The following is a 17,991-nucleotide window of genomic DNA, read 5'->3' as shown; positions in this document are numbered from 1 at the left end:
TTTAGACTAAATTTTGAATATCTTAATATTTAAATCAAAGTGAATTCTATTTAATTTCATTATTGTTATACTTAAAACCCGAATATTTAAATTGAATATGGGTGTGTTTCTTTTTACTATGCCATGTTTCTCCCAGTTTATGGTGATATTCGTTGATTTTCTATCTTTCCCCAATGTGAGACCACTGTACAGCTGAGCTCCCGCCAAAAATGTCACACACACTCCCCCACGTGTGTCCCTATGTAAGGAGCCCCTTCAACTCGCTCTAAATGCTGGCATCTCCCTCACTCGCACGACATTAATATGAGTTCTGCTGCTTATAGATTATATTTGTGTAAAGTTTTATGTTGCAATTTTCGGGGAAGGCCGCTGCACAAGAGGAGGACTGAAGAGACGAGGCGGGGGCAGAAACGACAGAGCAGCCCCGGCGACGACGACGACATGTCCTTGGGGAGCAACCTTGGTGCGAATAAAAATTATACATTGCCATATAAGCAGCCGGGACGAAGTAGACAACAAAGGGAGGACGAGGGGCGGAGGTCTCCTACTCCCTCAAGGAGTGAAGGTGTCTCCGTCTCACACTGTATCTCTATCTCTCTCTCTCTCAATGTGTGTGTGTGTGTGTGTTAACTTTTGGTAGCGTGTTTATTGGTATGTTCTTTGGGGAGCATCTTGAGACCGAGAGACCAAAATAGAGAGAGAGAGTGGAAGGGAAGAGACATCTTGTTGCATAGCGAAGTTGCTCATTTTGCCATTATTATTCCGCTGTGTATTGAAAAATGAAACAAAAGTGAGTTATCGTCTTCTGTCTCTTTGACTCTGCCACTGTCCCATGCCCCCACGTTCACATTCGCACACACTCAGCCGTCTAGAGGACTTATATGAACAGAAAGGTGGCCATAAAATGATCAGGTGCACAGCAAACGAAAGCAAGTCGAGGGCACGAAACACACATACACCTCAGCAGGTTCTATGGAAGCAGGCACTGGGTGGTGGCAGGCTGGAAGGAGCGATTCGGCGAGCAGCATAAAATATGCGTTAAATTTTAAGATGAACTTCGTTTTTTTCCGTTTGGAGTATCAGATATGCAAAGGTAGCCAGCCCTGAACGAAGTGAAACTGCAACGATTTTGGTACTGTTGCAGCTCTGCTTCTCGCACTCCAATAGCTTATCGATTACCACGGCAGTTCGATAAATTTGCAAATTGCAACCATGATGATGCTGCTGCTGCTGGTGACCATGAGCAATGCCGGCAATTCCAATTCCCCGTGCATACATAATTCATTTATCACTTCATAATTGCATCAGAGACATATCGGGTCCCACTTTCCCGTAGGTACACTCCTCCCGCCGCCTCCCACCACCCCCTCGGCTCCTGTTCGATTACATGCACGTCGACTGCTGCCTTTATTATTTCGCCTCTGTTTCCTTTTTTTTGCAATAATTTTCAAACAGAAACACACAAAAAGCATTTGCGCAACAATTCCCCAAGGATCAAGCGACGACGACGGCGACGACGACGACGATGTCGAGGAAGCCAAGGCAACAGAGGAGTAGAGAGGGTATGCGGTGGAGCGGGGAAGTGGAGCCAACGAATCGAATTAAGAGCCACCACACGGTAGGTGGTCCCACCTCGCAGTGGAGCAGAGCAGAGCGCCCGCTTCAGTCCGTTCCCAAGGGGGCCTTGCGCAGTCCGAGTTGGACCCAGAGTTCCAGCACTCGTCGCCCCCTTCGCTTTCTTCCGTTCTTTGTCTGACAGCGGGAGCTGTTGTTGCTTTTGTTGTTTGAGCAGCAGTGGTGGTGGGAGAGTACTTAAAAAGGGGTTCCAACGCAGCCCCGTATATCAAGCTGCTTTCCTTTTGTTAAAGATAAGATACAGGCTGAAGCTAGGCGAAGTTAATGCTGACCCCCTCTCTTAAGTGAATGACTACGCCACTGACTCCCTTTTTGTTGTTGGCCTCTTCTGGACCTGGTCCGTTGTTGTATCGTAGGCGTCGCTCTGGGAAATCTGGGCGAGTGCAGGCCTGCAGCGCCAGTCTCCACAGTGCAGTTCCCAGTTCCCCCTGTGCATGTGTGGTGGGCGTGGCTTCACAATAATCAGTAGCAACTCCCCCCCACCACCCACAATATCCAGAAACTCGTAAAACGGCCACAAGATGGAGCTAGTTCCATATATGCAAATTTCGTTCGATTTATGGATCCCGCCGCACACATATGGGCGATAAATGTGCATATGGACCAAGAGACGGAGGAGGGATCTGCTTCATTAACATCAGGATGCGCGAAAGATGCGAGAGCGTCATAAAATTAGCCAGGCAGGGGCCCGTGGATGTCTGATGATGATGATGAATGCAGTGCAGATGCAGATGCATCCAGACCACCTATCCCCCATGTTCCTCCATCCCACTAACACCCTCCATCCTCCGTGTGTGCCCCATTGAGGGATTGTGTCGAAAAATTTGCAAAACTCAAAGCAACAATTCGACGAAAGCCAATTTTGCGTCATACGACGTCAAGAGCGCAGAGACAGGAGTTGCATGTGTGGCAAAAGAAGGTGGCGGAAGTAGGAGGAGGAGGAGCGGGACCGGGACCGGGACCGGGAGCGTGGCATATGACTCCCCATAGAGCGAATGTTGAATAATCATCAAGCATCATCAGAGAGAAAGAGAGACAGACACACAGAGATAGAGGGAGAAACAGAGGCATAGTCGTGTCAAAGTCGCCGCCATCTCTCCAACAGGAGGAGACAGAGGAGGGGGAGGCATCAATGGGGCGCGAGATGCGTTTTTGGCATGTTAAAAACTTGTCCTGGGTTCAGGGTCCAACCGCTAGATGGAGCTGCCAGCACGTGCAACACTCACACAGAAACACACTCTCACACATCCACACGGAGAAATTCGTAAAATTTTGTTTCCGCTGATGAAGTATTCCCCAGCTGCAGGACAAGGATTATTGGACGTGCGGCGGTCCAGGCAGTAGCTACACAGCTCTATGCTCCATCTCCTCATCCCTGCTGTAGCTCCTCTCGCATTCCCTCTGCCTTTATGTGCTGGCATGCAAAGTGGCATAAAAGCAGATCCACATGCCACACATCCACATGCCACATCATCGAAACGTCGGTTGCCATCAAGGAAATTCACATAGTGCCACAAGCGCACAGAATGTTGCACTATCCGACGTTGAGGTTGGGTCTAGTTTGGGTTGCTCTTGAGGGGGGAGGGTTTTTTTTGGGATAGCGGAGAACCCGCGATATTTCATTTTGTCATTAGAAACTAGTAAAAGCCGAAAACGCGAAAGTGCCAAAAGTGGCAAAAGCAGTGAAAGCCTTATGGTCGATGGTCGCTGGTCGCTGGTCAATGACTTGATGAGTTCATGTCGAAGGGTTATATGGTGTGAAACGTGTTGGACAGAGATCGGAATGTGGAGAATGAAGATAGCAAAACCAATTCACAGAACCTAAATCTGTATCCCAACTAACTGTTGGGGTAACCAACCCCATTAGCATATCCCTGCGGAGCACCTTCTTGGTTTACTTCCCCAAACTCAAGGCAGACATCCACCCACTGACACCCAGCAAGGGGCACGTCTAACGGTGCGTATGAGTAACTTCTAGTCTTGTGGCTTGTGCAGACGCCTTCTGTCTCGCCGCCGACCCCTCCCGCCAACGAGGCACAGCACGTGCTGCTATCAGCTGTTCCTCCAGCTTCTGGCAGCGAGAGACCAAAACAAGTGGCTCTCTTAAGTCGCCTTGGCTCTCTTTTCGCTGGACATGCGCCGTGCTAGCAGATGCTATCCCATGCTCTTATATACTCTTAAGTGTGTGAGGGGGTGGAGGTGGAGTTGGTGGTGTTGAGGGAAGGGATAGCGCGGGGGTTAGCTTGGGGGCTTACTTGCTTGGGTATGGAATTATGGCACCCTGGGGCTTAGCATAATCAAAATTCCTTCCACTTGGGGATCGAGCAGGGCATCCTGCCCCTGCTTCAGCTCCTGCTACAACTACAGCTCTTGCTCCTGGTGCCCTGGCAACCATCCACAGGCAGCGACGTGCCCCAGTCGAGGTCAAGTCCCTGCTGCATTTTCCTTGCAATCCTTGGCTAAGAAGAGCTTGTGTTTCTTTCCATTCCAGTCCGAACCCACAACAAGAACAATCCTGATGACGAGGAGGACGCGGTGGCGGATGCTGAGAATGCGGAGGAGGAGCCAGAAGACATGGACTTGGATGACGACCTGCTGAGTCTCAGTGGCGAAGAGGACTACGATGATGAAGAGCTGCAGAGTCTCGACAGCTTCTACTCAGGTGAGCGGTTTGTCACATATGCTCCCCATTCACTGGTCCCCACCCAATCCTCCCACATCTTCCTTTTCCGCACAGCGCACACAGCATGCGTGCCCAAGCCATAACCATTGAAATTGCCGTACAGGGTGTTATCCGGGCAGCTGGCCACGACACTCCAGGGTGCTCTCCACCTGTGCCGCGGGTGTCGTTTCCATGTGCTGCGGTCCGGGGCTGCCCGGCAGCCTAACTACGTTTTAAAAACCCCAAACAGCAATCAACACCAAGCCGGGGCCGACAGTGCCCGTGCCCGTGCCCGTTCCCGTAGACATAGACGCAGAGCCAAGTCGGAGACGGCAGCAGTCGGAGTCAAGTGGGGACCTCTACCTCTAGCTCTTGCCACATCACTTTCACATATCCTCGTTGCCATTTACGAGCTGTCGAAAATACTGAGAGGCAGACGGAGAGAAACAGAGAGGAAGAGACCGAACTGGCAGCATCATGAGCTACGGCCACGACATGACCTCCTCTCCCTGCCTCTCCCTCTATTCATGCTGCTTCTTTCCCTCTCTCCTTTTAGCCACATTTCTCTCTAGTGCCATTTCGAATGCTTTTTCTGTGTTATTTGTTTCGTTTTGTGGTGTCGGCATCCTGCTCCTCTTGCTCCCCCTCTTCCTTCGCTACCATTTTTTCAGGACTTCCTTCTTGCGCTCTTTGTTTTACCCAACAACGTCCTTGCCACGAGCAGCAGAACCAGCAGTCGCATCCTGCCCTGGGTTGCCCATTTGCCGCTCGCTTCATTCATTCATTCATCCATTCATGCCCACTCACCCACACACTCACTCACTTAAGTCCGAGACTGAATCAGACTTTTCCTGGCTGCTGACTTGTCTGTGTTTTCCTTTCGACTACACTGAGGGAAATAGTTGGGGAAGAACCAATGGCAGAAGTCTTTGAGTTTACATATTATTATTACATATATTCCTCCTCTATTAAGATCTTCCAATGATACTTGATTCATCTACAGTAACAGTCTTCAATTATCAGTTCGAACTATTTTCGGATTTCTCACAGTGTAGCCAGCATGGTTAGCACTCAACACTTGCCCGGTACATCCTTCCCTTTTGCCACAAATTGACTTGAGGCACTTGTGGTTGACTTTCCTCCCCACGAACCCATTGACAGCCCCAAGGAAATCTCTCTCTCCGGCTATTTGACTACAAATTTGAAACGTTTTGGGCAGTGTGAGGCGATGTGATTGCAGCTGTAGGGGGAAGCGCCTAAATGTATGCAATGAAATGCAATTAGTTGCAGTCGGACTTTCCACACACTCTTATGAGAAAGGAGGAACGGAGAAACCTCTTGGCAGAAGTCCGAGCCCCCTGCCAGAAAAAGAATATCAAGCTGCACAAGTCTTGGGGCCAAGTAAGTCACTTCCTTTGTTTGTCTGAGACTTCCGCTTGGAAGGGTCAGGCCAGCACGCCGCATGTTGGAATGGGTCGTGGAGAGGTCCTTTGGCTTAGCCTGTCCTTTCTGATTTATTAATTGCACGTGTGTACCCGTACTCGCAGTGCATGAACCAAGTGACAGCCAAGACAATTTACCATGCTCGTATGCAAATAGTTTCACAGTTTCCTTTTGATACGAGGCAATTAATTACACATTTGTCTTACAAGACAAACACAGAGTCGGCCTCCGCCCCTGCCTACGCCTCTGTCTCGAGACCATAAATAATTGCTCTGGCCCCCTGCCCCGTGCCCCGTGCCCCGTGCCCCGTGCGTCTCTGGCCAAAGGGTTTTGTGGCTGGTGCTGGGGCTGGGGCTGGGACTAAAGTTTCTTTCGGGGCTGGAGTTGTAGTTTCAGTTGGGGATTGCTTAAAGTGCCAAATTCTCACAGCACTCGGACCGTTGCTTTCCCAAGAAGTCGTCATCATCATCGCAAATTGCTTTACGCACCGCACAGCACCGCGCCGCACGCGGAGATAGAAATCTGGTACTGATTTTTTGGGGAAAACTGGTTCGGTTCGGAGATGACATCGACATCGCCCCGGTTAATGAACCAGAAGCTTTTCGAACCTCGTGTGGGGCTGCGCTGCCTGTCAAAGGGCCACAGGCAGGCCCAGATACTTAGATCCCGCGTACATCACGTAGAGAACTCTTTGACTCTTTCGGACATTGTTTGACATTGCCGCCAGCGGAGAGACACAGCCACCGACGCGTAATTGGGTCAACGGGCTATCCTAAGTACTAATCTAATGGTTTTTAATTGCATCAAGACCTGCGAAATGCCCACAACTAAAGTACAGATACAGGCATTAGAAAGTTTTGGTGCTTCAGGAGGTGGGACTATCTGCTTATATCTATCGGAAAAGAGGAGTTGCTATATACATACCCTTCAAGAGACCCTTCAGATGTACACTTCTATGTACCTATATATAAATATAAAGTTAATGGACTTAGGAAACATCACTGCAAATCACTGCAAACCCTTCCAATCATTTGGATTTACTTTCGGACTGCAAAGGGTTCATCCTTTCCATCAAAACAATATAGAAAACGAATACACCCCTTCTACCTTAGGGTATCTAAGAGTTTTAAAAACTTTAACCCAACTTGGCTTGCTGTTTGGCTGCATGGCTGTCTGGGAAAAAAGTAATCGCAATCTCAGGTGTGAAGCCACCTTGACACCAAAGCAAAACAAACGGAAATACAGAGAAAAAAGTTGGTCCTTCTGCTGCGGCGGCTCCTGGCTGGACTGCACTCCTCCGATGGCGTTCTGTCAGCTGCAGTGGCCATCCCGGACAGGGCCCGGCCCCCAGCTCCGTGTGCACTCACCATAGGCGCATTGGCCGATGCTCCTGGCAATTTTTCCAAACTTTCGCCAGTCTCATCGGTTGCTCCATCCTCATTGTTTTTATTCCCATGGGCCTTGGCCAACTGGGCTCTAGCTCTGGCTCAAGGCTCCTGCTCTCTCTTGTGCTGCTTCTGCTCCTTTCTCCCCGGCTCAAAAGTTATGACACGCCCAAGTTGCTGCTGGTGCCACCTTGGCTGGTGATGATTTATGTGCGTTCCGTGGCTGCTCGCTCACTCGCCTTTCGCTAAGTTTTCGGACCCATCCAACCACCTCCTCCTCCCGGGAATTGGCGAGCGCACCGATTTCTGGCTCAGAGGGGAGATGCCTGGCTGCGAAAAGAAAACTTTCCGCGAAAGACGTTTTCATTCCGTTTTACGATGCAAAAATAAAAGCAACGCAATGTGTGTGTATCCCCATCCGCATACCCGACCCAATCGCTGGCTCCTGGCCGCTCTTCGCCCACAATTTTTCGTTGGTGACTCCCATGTGCATAGTTCTGGGCTCTGCTCCTCGTCCTGATGCGACTCCAAGGCGCAATTCCGCGTGCCATACTCCCAGGGGAACCCTTTCAGCCCACGTTGCTACGAGTATCCTGCCAGCCACATTGTGAATATTTCGCCGTCTCTCGTTTCGCTTTTGAAGATATATTTGGGGTAATTTAAATGAAATACGCGCTGAAATGTTTCACATACGAAATGGTCCTTGGGTTCGTTATGTGATCTTAAAGGATTTAATTTAGACATATTGTTATGGGTTCTTCCGAGCAGGTACCTTTCCCTGTAAATCTTTGCCTGGCTTGGGGGTTGGAATTGGATTTTTCAGTGGGGAATAGGTGGAATGTGTGGCTAATGATGTTCCCCTAGCTGTGCCAGCTTCTATCGGGAATCCAATACTTTATTGATGCTTAACTTGGCAGCAATTCATTCACTCGCATTCGCATGAAAACCACACCCAAATGTAAATGTTTTCCTCAGCTTTTGCCATGTCCAATCCATGTTCCTGATGCTCGACTGGAGTTTGTGGAAACCCTTCGCTCCTTTGAGATATTTCATTCATTATTCATTGATTATGACATCCAACTGCCCCTGCCTCTTCTGCCTTATTAGTTAAATGCCAAAAGCAGCGCTGAAACTACTCCAGCTATAAAATAATTTTATGTTTATTATCGCCATAATCGGGCGAGACAAAAACTGGTAGCAGCAAGAGCAGACGGGGAAAAAATACTGTCGTAAACCCAATTCCAAGCGAACCCCTTGCCCCATGTGCCCTCAGATGCCCCGTTATCGGGGCACTTGAATCGCCGTGAAGTTCTAGTTTCCGTCTTCCGTTCCGAGTGAAGAGAGAGACATCGACATCGGCAACCGGAATGGGAATCGCATTCAGCGGCTCCAGCACAAAAGACCTCGGATGTGGCAATCGGACATGTTAATCTGGTTCCAGGGTTTCTTTCTGCCTCAGACTCTGCCACTGCCACTGCCACTGCCACTGCCCCTGCGATGCATTTCAATTTGTTGATGGTCGCCGTCGGACCCCTCCGTTTATGGCGGTTGTGGCACGCGTACCTCGCTCGATGCTCAAGTACCGTTTAGCCGAGGCAGCTGTCCGACTGCCTCTGAGTGGGGCATTGTTCTCCCAGTCTTGCCCCCAGTCTAAGCCACAAAACTTGCAGCACGTGCCGCTGTCGAGCTGCCCCCAAAATCCCCCTAATAAAACCCCCACAGCTCACACCGAGCCTCTGCGGTTGAATGGGTTTTCAGATACAGAGAGATGGAGAAAAACAGGTGCGAAAGTCAATTATGGTCGGTCAGGCAGAGCGTCAATCAAGGCACACAAAAATCGATTTGAAACCCTTTTCAAAACAATGTTTAGAGGGAGGCGTGGAGTCAGCCACCGCAGGACGCACCCGACACGTCGCCAGACCCATCATTAGCCCTGACAGTCGATCAAGATCCCAGTGCCAGAGCAAGAGCCAGAGCCAGACCCAGACTGTAGTCCAGAGACAGTTCCAGTCCGATCAGGGCCTCTACCTGGTGGCTGTCTCCGTGTGTTGATTGATTTGTGTCAGCGCCTCGATCACGATTGAGACAAATCCCTAGCACTCCATTGAGAATCCCACTTGACTTCATTTTTCATTGAGAAACCTCGCCGAGATCGCATCGAGACCTGTCTGTGATGCAATTCAAAAGGATCATCATTATGACCCACTGAACGGGCATGACTTGACAATGCATCACGGGTTCAGCATCACAATCAGATTATCGGGATAATTATTTGTTTGGTAAATATGTCTAAAAGTTGTCCCTAATGTATGGGGAGTGATGCCCTGTTGGGTTCCGAGTGCTCGATAAGCTGAATATTGTGGAAGGGCCACCGGCAAGGAAGAGAGTGTTTTAAAGGAGATGCTACATTCGTGACCCTCATATGGTTAGATAGACTAAGAGAAAATTCCAGGACAGTTAGCTATGGTTCCATTATAGAAAATTAAAGAAGATATTGAACGCAATCTCCAAAAGTTTGATTACGAGATATCTCTTTATTGAAACAACAATCGTCCATCGTCCAGCCTCTCCATACCCTTGAGTCAGTCCACAAATTGTGTCAAGGCTCATTAGAAAAATTATAAATATATTGTGACAAGTGTAAACCTTTTTTTTTGCCTGGACTTGACCACCAAATTCGGGATCGGGTTCGGGTATCGGGCTCTAATTAAATGAGGCCTCAACCGTCTGATTAATTGTGCAGTTTGCATGGGAATGAGATCAGTGCCGGGAGATGGAAATCTATGGAGACACACGGACCTCGGACTCGGAGTTTGGATGGCACTGAGGGTCTGGGGTCGAATGCTGGGCAGCTGTCAGGACATCAAAGTGACAATTTGAGTGACTTTTTCGGAGAGTGGACCTGGAAGTGGCTCATTTAAAATGCGCTGAAACAAAAGGACACTTTGGCTGGCAGGACAATGACAGGTCCTCCTCCTCCTCCCACTTCTCTGCTCCCATGTAGTGCATATATTTTTATAATTTATCTATTATGTATGAGGGCGCCAGCCAAGCCGAAACCCTTTGGCTGTCAGCACATATCAAGGACGAGTGACGTGACACATGAGGCGAGGTCGTTCAGTGCTGTGGTCCTTTGGTCCGCTCCACAATCTGTTGACCAACTGCAAATCTCAGTGAAAAGTTTTGGCTGACTTTGCATTAGCCGCGCATTAAAAATGCACGGGACCAAACGGAAAAGGATCAAGGACCAAGGCTGGGCGACACAACTTACCTGTGCGGACACCCTTTCAACCCACCACGCAACCTGGCAGCCAAGTCCAACCACCCAACCACCCAACCACCCGAACACCCTCCATCACCATTTTCCAGCACTTGTCGTGGCCTGTCGGAAAACTGTCACTCAATTGTAATTAACACCGGCTGTGGGATGAGTAGCAGAGAGACCTTTTAGAATTTTTCAGCCGAAAGTTGATTTTTCAACAGGATTCAACGTGTCTCTTCCCCATCCCCTGGCCCTCCACCCCACACCCCTGAAAACAGGCTGAAAAAAGAACATCTAAGGACAATTAAAATTTCAAAATTGGAAATCTGTATTCTGTTTTGTGTTATTTCTTGTTGCAATTAGGAAAATTGTTGCCGGCCGGAAAAACTTTCCTCTTGTTCGCGCATTAATTATGCAGAAGGCGAAGATTAACTTTAATTGAAAAATGATCTTTGGGATTGTTGATGATAAATTCATGATATTTGTGGGTTTTTTCTGTTTGAGTTGGGACTTCCATTTCGATTTGAGGAAAAGTTTTCACTGACAGAGGTCAGAGGTTAAGTCGTCTTTTGATTTCAAGGGGTTTCAGCTAATTGAATGTATTTGTAATTGAACTTTTCAGTGGGACATGGAATTTTCCATGTTTGGAAATGCGACATGGATTGATAGTGGGGCCTCACCTGATTTTGCACTAGAAATCCATTATACATACATACATAAATGCCAAAGATAAAAACACAAGCTTTTAGGCAACAATTCCGTCTATATTTAATCCACTTTAAATATCTTTATTCATTAATATATCCATAAAGAATTATCTACCCAATCTACAAAAAGATTCAAAGTAATGAAATTAAAAATTTAATTTGTAATGCAATTGAAGTTTGAAAACTCAATTAAAAGAATCTCAACTAAAAAGTTTGTTTAAATGTGTGATTTATCTTTTAAAAATACCATCCTAAACTAGACTCCGAACTAACTTCAGAGAAACCCATGGAAACTCATGGCAGTTCCAACCTCAAACCAAAGACTGAAACAACGAACTTTGAGGCACAAACAACAACCACATCGTAAAACAATTAACAAATAAAGACACAAACAAGCCCAAACCCAATGTCGAGAAACACGAATTGACAGCTTCGTCGATAGCCATCTCTTTCTATATACTTTCGTGCGAGGCATGCGCATTGGCTGGCGAAAGCAGAGACCAATGGGAGAGCAGCACTACGACAGCCACAAGAAAAAACCGACACAAAACTAAAAGCCACCAGTGCAACGTGGACGGGGAGGGGAGGGGGAAGGGAGGGCAACAGAAGTAGCGTTGAGGGCAAACTAGTGAAAAGTGATTTTTTAATTGCCTTGATAGTTTTATGGGGGGATTCAGAAGGAGAGGGAGTGCAGGAGGAGACAGCACGGCACTCTCTGCTGCTGACAGTTCCATCCAAAACCTCAAACTTTTTTTGCTGCACTTTGCTGGGGGGCTGTAGAATGGGGAATAGCCTGCCCCCAATATCACAGGCTGCCGTTGCATGCATAATTAATTTGGCTTTTAGTGACGCGTTTGCTGCAGCTCTCTCCTTGGCCCAGTCCTTTCCCGTTGTATCCCGGTCCATTGTTGTCCTTTCCTTTCCTTTCCTTTACTCTACTGTGATATCCTCTCCTGTCAGAATCTGCATGTGTACGGATTCATTTTTGCAACATTTCCGTTTGCCACATAGACGTGGCCGAGCTAATGGCTTATACATGTTTTCCATCATTTGGCTTTCTTTTTTTTTTTTGCTTCCTTCGTGACATTTTGTGTCATTTAACTTTTTTCCGCAATTGTTTCTTGTATGGTTGTTTCGACTGTGGTCATGTTTTTCCCCGTTGGCAATTGACATTTACACGAAAATAGGTTGGAAGAGGTTAAGAGCTCCCAGAGCCTTGAATTGATCCCAAACATATCCTGCGAAAATAAAAATAGAAAACCTTTGATTGGGATGTTTTAATTGCCTTCTTATGGAAAGGGGACAAATAGCAACGTTTTATGCCTTCTTTTACAGATTTAAGACTGCGTTTTAATTGATTTTGAAATAACCTCAAGCCAATATAGCGGAAGGCCTTTTTCTTGAATACTATGTTAAATGTGGACATAATGTTTTATTAATTTTTGGTAGATTGAATTAGCAAGATGTTCCAGGAACACATTTTTATATTTTGTTCAAGTATTTAATTGAAACCAAAAAGGTTTTCTGGAGGAACGTTCACAGAATGCCTTGGGATGTACTATCTACTGGTATCATTGTCGTAATTTCCAAGTCCCTATATTACCTGAATAATTTCTAAATACTTTTCCTGCAAAATATATTCAATTTAATTTTTGCTGGAGGAAGATTGGTATCCTCAAATTGAATAAACAGTGAAAAACGGAGATTACACATAAAAGAAAAGTGGCCAAGCCTCATCGTCTGACATTTTAGTTAAATTAAATTTGCTATGAGCAAATAAATAAAATAATAACATATATAAAATGTATCAGCGCTTTCTGTACCCCTCCTCCTCCCTCGTTCCATCCTCTTCCCATTAGTCGCCCCGAAGCTCCAGGTGAAATGAGCCACTGCACCACAGCAGCGGGAATGCCTTTTGCTCCGCCTTTTGCCAGCCCCCTCCTCATTAGTGTTCGAGTATATGCCACGGCACCAACACCAGTGCACGCACGCTCTCTCGCTCTATGACGCTCGCTGCGTCTCGCTCTGGTAGCAGTGTGTGGTGCTTATGTAAAGAGCTTATCAGCTTGCTCTCTCACACTCCTGTTCGAGCATTACGCCTCTCCTCTCGCTGTGCGTGTGTCTGTGTGGGGGTGGGGTGGGGGCGCCATTTAAATTGCTTTCTCTGTTGCTTCTCATTTGTCGTGACGACAGCGACGCCGACGCCTTTTTTTCTCCGAGTGTGTGTGTGAGTGTGTATAGTGTGCCTTTTGGGATTCTCATCCCAGCCACACACAAGCACACTGCCACACCGACACGCACGAGAACCAGTTCGCCTAGTTATCGCTTTTTATAGGCGTTTTGGTCTCGACATCGTCGTCGACGACGCCCGCTGCTCTCGGCTCGGCCTTTTGGACGCTCGGTGGCCCAGACCCAGACCCGGGCTCTGCGGCGGCTCTGATTTTAGTACAATTTTGGTGCTCGCGGCAATTGGACGTCCTTCGTGGTGCGTCGGCGCGACAAAAACAACACAGCAGAGAAAATAAAACCACAGCAACAACAAGAAAATCCCCCCAACAACAACAAAGTGCGATCCTTTGGTGCCAGCCAAAGCGTTAGTCGTTGGAAAAGTCATTAACATTTAATGCCTCGAGTGAAGCAGAAAAGTGACCAAGTGCCGCGTTGACTTAGTGAAAATTGTTAGTGAAATTTTGTTTAAAATTGATTTGGAAAATTTATCGAGACTATGCCATGATATGATGGCCCTAAAAATGCTTTATCGCGGACCCAGTTCGCGTTTGGAGAATCTAATTGAGAAGATCCAGGCCACCAAGGAGATCACAAACAACGGTAAATTAAGAGAACTTTTTAGATAGAAATATAAGAGAGAAAGAGAGATACAGACAATAGGTCAATAGGGATATATCAGTATTCCCTGGGATTCATTTCCAGTCGAAATTTGCGGTCAACGGACGAGAGAGTGTATCCGAATTCTTCCGAAGACTAGATCTTGGCCGGAGGCAGAGCTGGTAACAAGATTATTCTAATGGATTTGGTTCGGTGCTTCCTCTAGGTAATATTTATAATGCCAAGAGTACGCAAACAAAAAATGAAATAAATGTGTTCGATTTTACGAGTACTGTTAATATTCCGACGGGGTTTTGACACTTTTAATAATGCGGAAAATATATTTTCACTATACCGTATACCTCTCATATAAAGAGGCGCTGGCGCTGAAGCTAAGCGAGTGGGTAAGAGGCTTTTTCCCTAGTGAAGATATAATATTAGGTTAGGTTAACCCGGACGGCCCTCAGCGGGGCCGCGCATAGGCCAATATGGCCCTTAGTTATCCGGATGGGGGGGTGTATGAACCGTCGCGGGAGTGTTAATGTGGTTTTAAAAAGTCCCCGAGAATCGAGGTGTTTTTAGCATAGGCCAGCAGTTCCTGAGGCGTCCTTTTGGAGGCATCTTCCAGTGATGCCAACACTGGGGCGCCCAGGTATCTCCTCCTTGCCCTTGAGAGAGCCGGACAGTTGCAGATGAGATGTTCCAGGGTTTCGATCGCCCCAGGTTCCTCACATTTCCTGCAACTGTCTCTGTTGGTGATGCCTAGCTTTGCTGCATGTGCAGCAGCCAGACAGTGACCTGTTAGTATTCCCACCATCAGTCTGCAGTCCTTTCGTGGTAGGTGCAGTAGGTAGTGGCTAAGTTTCTCGTTGCGCTCCTTGCACATTATCTTCGAGGTTCTGCAGGTGGTGGTACTCCTCCACCTGCTATCAGTCTGTGCTCTAGCCTGCTTCTCTAGATCGCCTTGCAGCGTTCTGAGGGAGACAGGCACGTTCTCGGTTCTCCTATTCTCCAGCCCGACGCCTTCCTTAGCTAGTACGTCCGCCGCTTCGTTTCCTTCGATGCCCTGGTGGCTGGGAACCCAATAGATCCGCACTGTCTTTGTCGTGCTTAGGATGTCTAATGCCTCCCTGCTCGCCAAGACACTTCTGGAACTGACCACGGACGACTGCATGGATCTTATCGCCGCTTGGCTGTCGACGAATAGGTTGACCGCATCGTGTGTTCGTTCTGTGCGGAGAGCGACCTCCGCTGCTTTCCCGATGGCAAAAACTTCTGCCTGGAATATGCTGCATGGGTCGGGTAGCTTATACGACAGCCTTATCACGGGGTCTGTGCAGTATAGGCCCGCTCCTACTCCTCCGTCCATCTTGGAGCCGTCTGTGTATATATTGAGGTGCTCAGTTTGGTCCCTTCCAATCTTCCAGTCTTCAGGTCCCAGAGATGTGATTGTTTTGACGTCAAGGCAAGTTTGGGGGGTCATGTAGTCAGTTGATCTGGTCATTTCCCTGCCGATTGAACTATGCCCGTATCCTTGTGGCGATAGATTTCCTGATGCTATGAGGCGTTGTGCTGCCTTTCCCGCAATCAGGCGAGCTTGAATGTCCAGGGGGTCGATTCCGAGTATGGTTTCGAGTGCTTTTGTTGGGGTTGACCTCAGCGCCCCTGTAATACAGAGCAGAGCCTGTCGCTGAGTCTTCTCCATAAGCTTATGGTATGTCTTCTTTTCAGTAGCCTGCCACCACACTAAGGCTCCATACAGCAGAGTTGGTCGCACCACCGAGATGTAGATCCAGTGCATTAGAGCAGGTGACAGGCCCCATGTGCTGCTGAGCATCTTCTTGGATGCATAAAGCGCAATGGTAGCCTTCTTCACCCTTTCCACTACATTGGGCCTCCATGCCAGCTTGCTGTCCAGTACTGTGCCTAGGTATTTCACCTGTGATTTTGGGGTCAGCCTAGTTTGGTCAATTTTCGGGGGGGTCCATATCGGTACCTTGTACCTCTTGGTAAAGAGGATGAGGTCCGTCTTGTCCGCGTTGATACTGAGTCCTACCTCTTCCGCCCACTCACGTATCTCCCTGAGTGTACGTTCCATTAAGGAGCTGAGGGTCGATGGACATACACCCGTAATAAGTATGCTTATGTCATCTGCATAAGCCGTTATCTTTGGGGCCTTCCTTTCAAATCTCTTGATGAGGTCGTCGACCACCAGATTCCACAGTAGTGGCGACAGGACTCCACCCTGAGGTGTGCCTCTGTGTGCCCCCTTTACCATGGAAGCAGTGCCCCACTCCGATTGCACCCGTCTGCAACTTAGGAGGTTTTTGATCCAGACGTTGATTGCAGGGTGTATGTTATTCGCTTCTAGGCGACTTGTTATTGCGGTTGTGGCCACGTTGTTGAATGCTCCTGAGATGTCCACAAATGCTCCCAAAGCATACTTTTTGTTGTGAAGGGCGCTCTCGATGGTGGCTACTAGCGAGTGTAGTGCCGTCTCCACTGATTTCCCTTTAGTGTAGGCGTGTTGGTTTGTTGACATCAGTCCCTCTACCTCGTTCCTGATGTGCAGATCCAACAGCTTTTCTAGTGTTTTTAGTATAAAGGAGGTAAGGCTTATCGGTCTGTAGTCCTTGGGACTCACGTGGCTGCACTTTCCTGCCTTAGGGAGGAAGACAACTCTCGAGGTTCTCCATTGGATGGGGATATAGCCCGTACTTAGGCATGCTGAGTATATTGCGAGGAGCCATGGGGTGATAACCTCTTTGGTCAACTGCATCATGGCTGGGAATATCCCGTCCAGTCCTGGTGCTTTTATGCCCGCGAAGGAGTCTATGGCCCAGTGTATTCTCTTAGTGGTTAACAGACCTATTGGAGGGTGGTGTTCCTCGGTTGCTAGGTCCTGATGCTCCTTGGCGTCAGTGACCTCGGTGCATCCAGGGAAGTGCGCCTCCATTAGTGCTGTTAGGGCTTCTTTGCTGCCCTCTGTCCACTGTCCGTTGTCTAGTTTTAGTTGGCTCTGTACTGTGGGCTGCTTTGAAAGCAGCTTCCGAAGCCTGGCGGTTTCGGGCACTTTCTCGATGTTGGAGCAGAAGTTTCTCCACGAGTTCCTTTGTGCCTTACGTATTTCCTTCTTGTAGCTCCTAAGTAGGATTTTATATTCCTCATTGACAATCTCCTCGTTCGCTTGTTTGGCGATCTTGAAGAATTCCTTGAGGTTGTTCCTTTGGAGAGAGAGATCTCGGTTCCACCAGAGTGGCTTGGACCTCCTCTTCGTTCTCGAGGGTTTGCACGATGCATGGTAGGCGTTCAGTAGCTCGTTGGATAGGGTCCTTAGGGACTTCTCTATATCCTCCGCGGATTTCACTGAGCCCGGATTCGCGAGCTTCGAAGTAACTGTCTTTTTAAACTTTGCCCAGTTTGTGTTCCGGGGGTTTCTATAGACTGTTGTCTTCGAAAGGTGTTTGAATTCGCACTTGAACTGAATGTACTTATGGTCTGAGAAGGATGGTCTATCGAGGACCCTCCAGCTAGATACCGTAGTACTGTTTCCCATTGCAAGTGTTAGGTCTAGCACGTTAGATGAGGTCGGACCTACGAAGGTGTGCTCCTCCCCAACGTTTGCTATATATAGATTAGTTGCTAGTATAAAGTCTAATAGTGACTCACCTCTGTCATTGATGTCGGTGCTTCCCCACACATTATGGTGGGCGTTGGCGTCCGTTCCGATGACGAGTTGATAGTTTTTGGTGCCGGCTTCTGTCACCAGGCTCCTGAGTTCGTCGGGTGGTGCGGGTCTGTCGTGAGCCATGTAGCAGGAAGCCACCAGAAGGCGCTTTTCCTCACTTTCCAGCATCACAACCGTCAGGTCATCCGTGCTGTAATGAGACATAAGGTAAGCATGGATTCCCTTTCGTACGAGTACGACGGTTCTGCTCCTGCTTACCGATGTTGAGTAGAACAGGTTATGATTTGAGGACTTTAGTCCGGCCACTGAATTGCCTGTCGCAATCCAGGGCTCCTGGACTAGAGCTATGTCGGCGAGCCCTTGCTCCATGGCGATGAGGAGCT

At 48.1% G+C, this 17,991-nt stretch overlaps 1 protein-coding gene across 2 annotated transcripts in view; it reads left to right on the top strand.

Moving 5' to 3' along the window:
* Nucleotides 1-17,991, top strand: part of L (zinc finger protein Lobe) — a 34,961-nt gene that overhangs the window by 8,363 nt on the left and 8,607 nt on the right. The window contains exon 3 of one of the 2 annotated variants that reach the window (XM_033378349.1): nt 4,127-4,297. In XM_033378349.1, coding sequence (XP_033234240.1) covers nt 4,127-4,297 — 171 coding nt within the window. Of the gene's footprint in view, nt 1-4,126; nt 4,298-13,369; nt 13,924-17,991 lie in introns of those variants that run through there. The other variant, XM_001360488.4, reaches the window with a different exon arrangement.

Source organism: Drosophila pseudoobscura, chromosome 3 (genome assembly GCF_009870125.1).
Source record: "Drosophila pseudoobscura strain MV-25-SWS-2005 chromosome 3, UCI_Dpse_MV25, whole genome shotgun sequence".
In the NCBI taxonomy this organism is placed as follows: Eukaryota; Metazoa; Arthropoda; class Insecta; order Diptera; family Drosophilidae; genus Drosophila; species Drosophila pseudoobscura.
The sequence above is the reverse complement of the archived record's forward strand: the minus strand, read 5'-3'. Positions and strand labels throughout refer to the sequence as shown.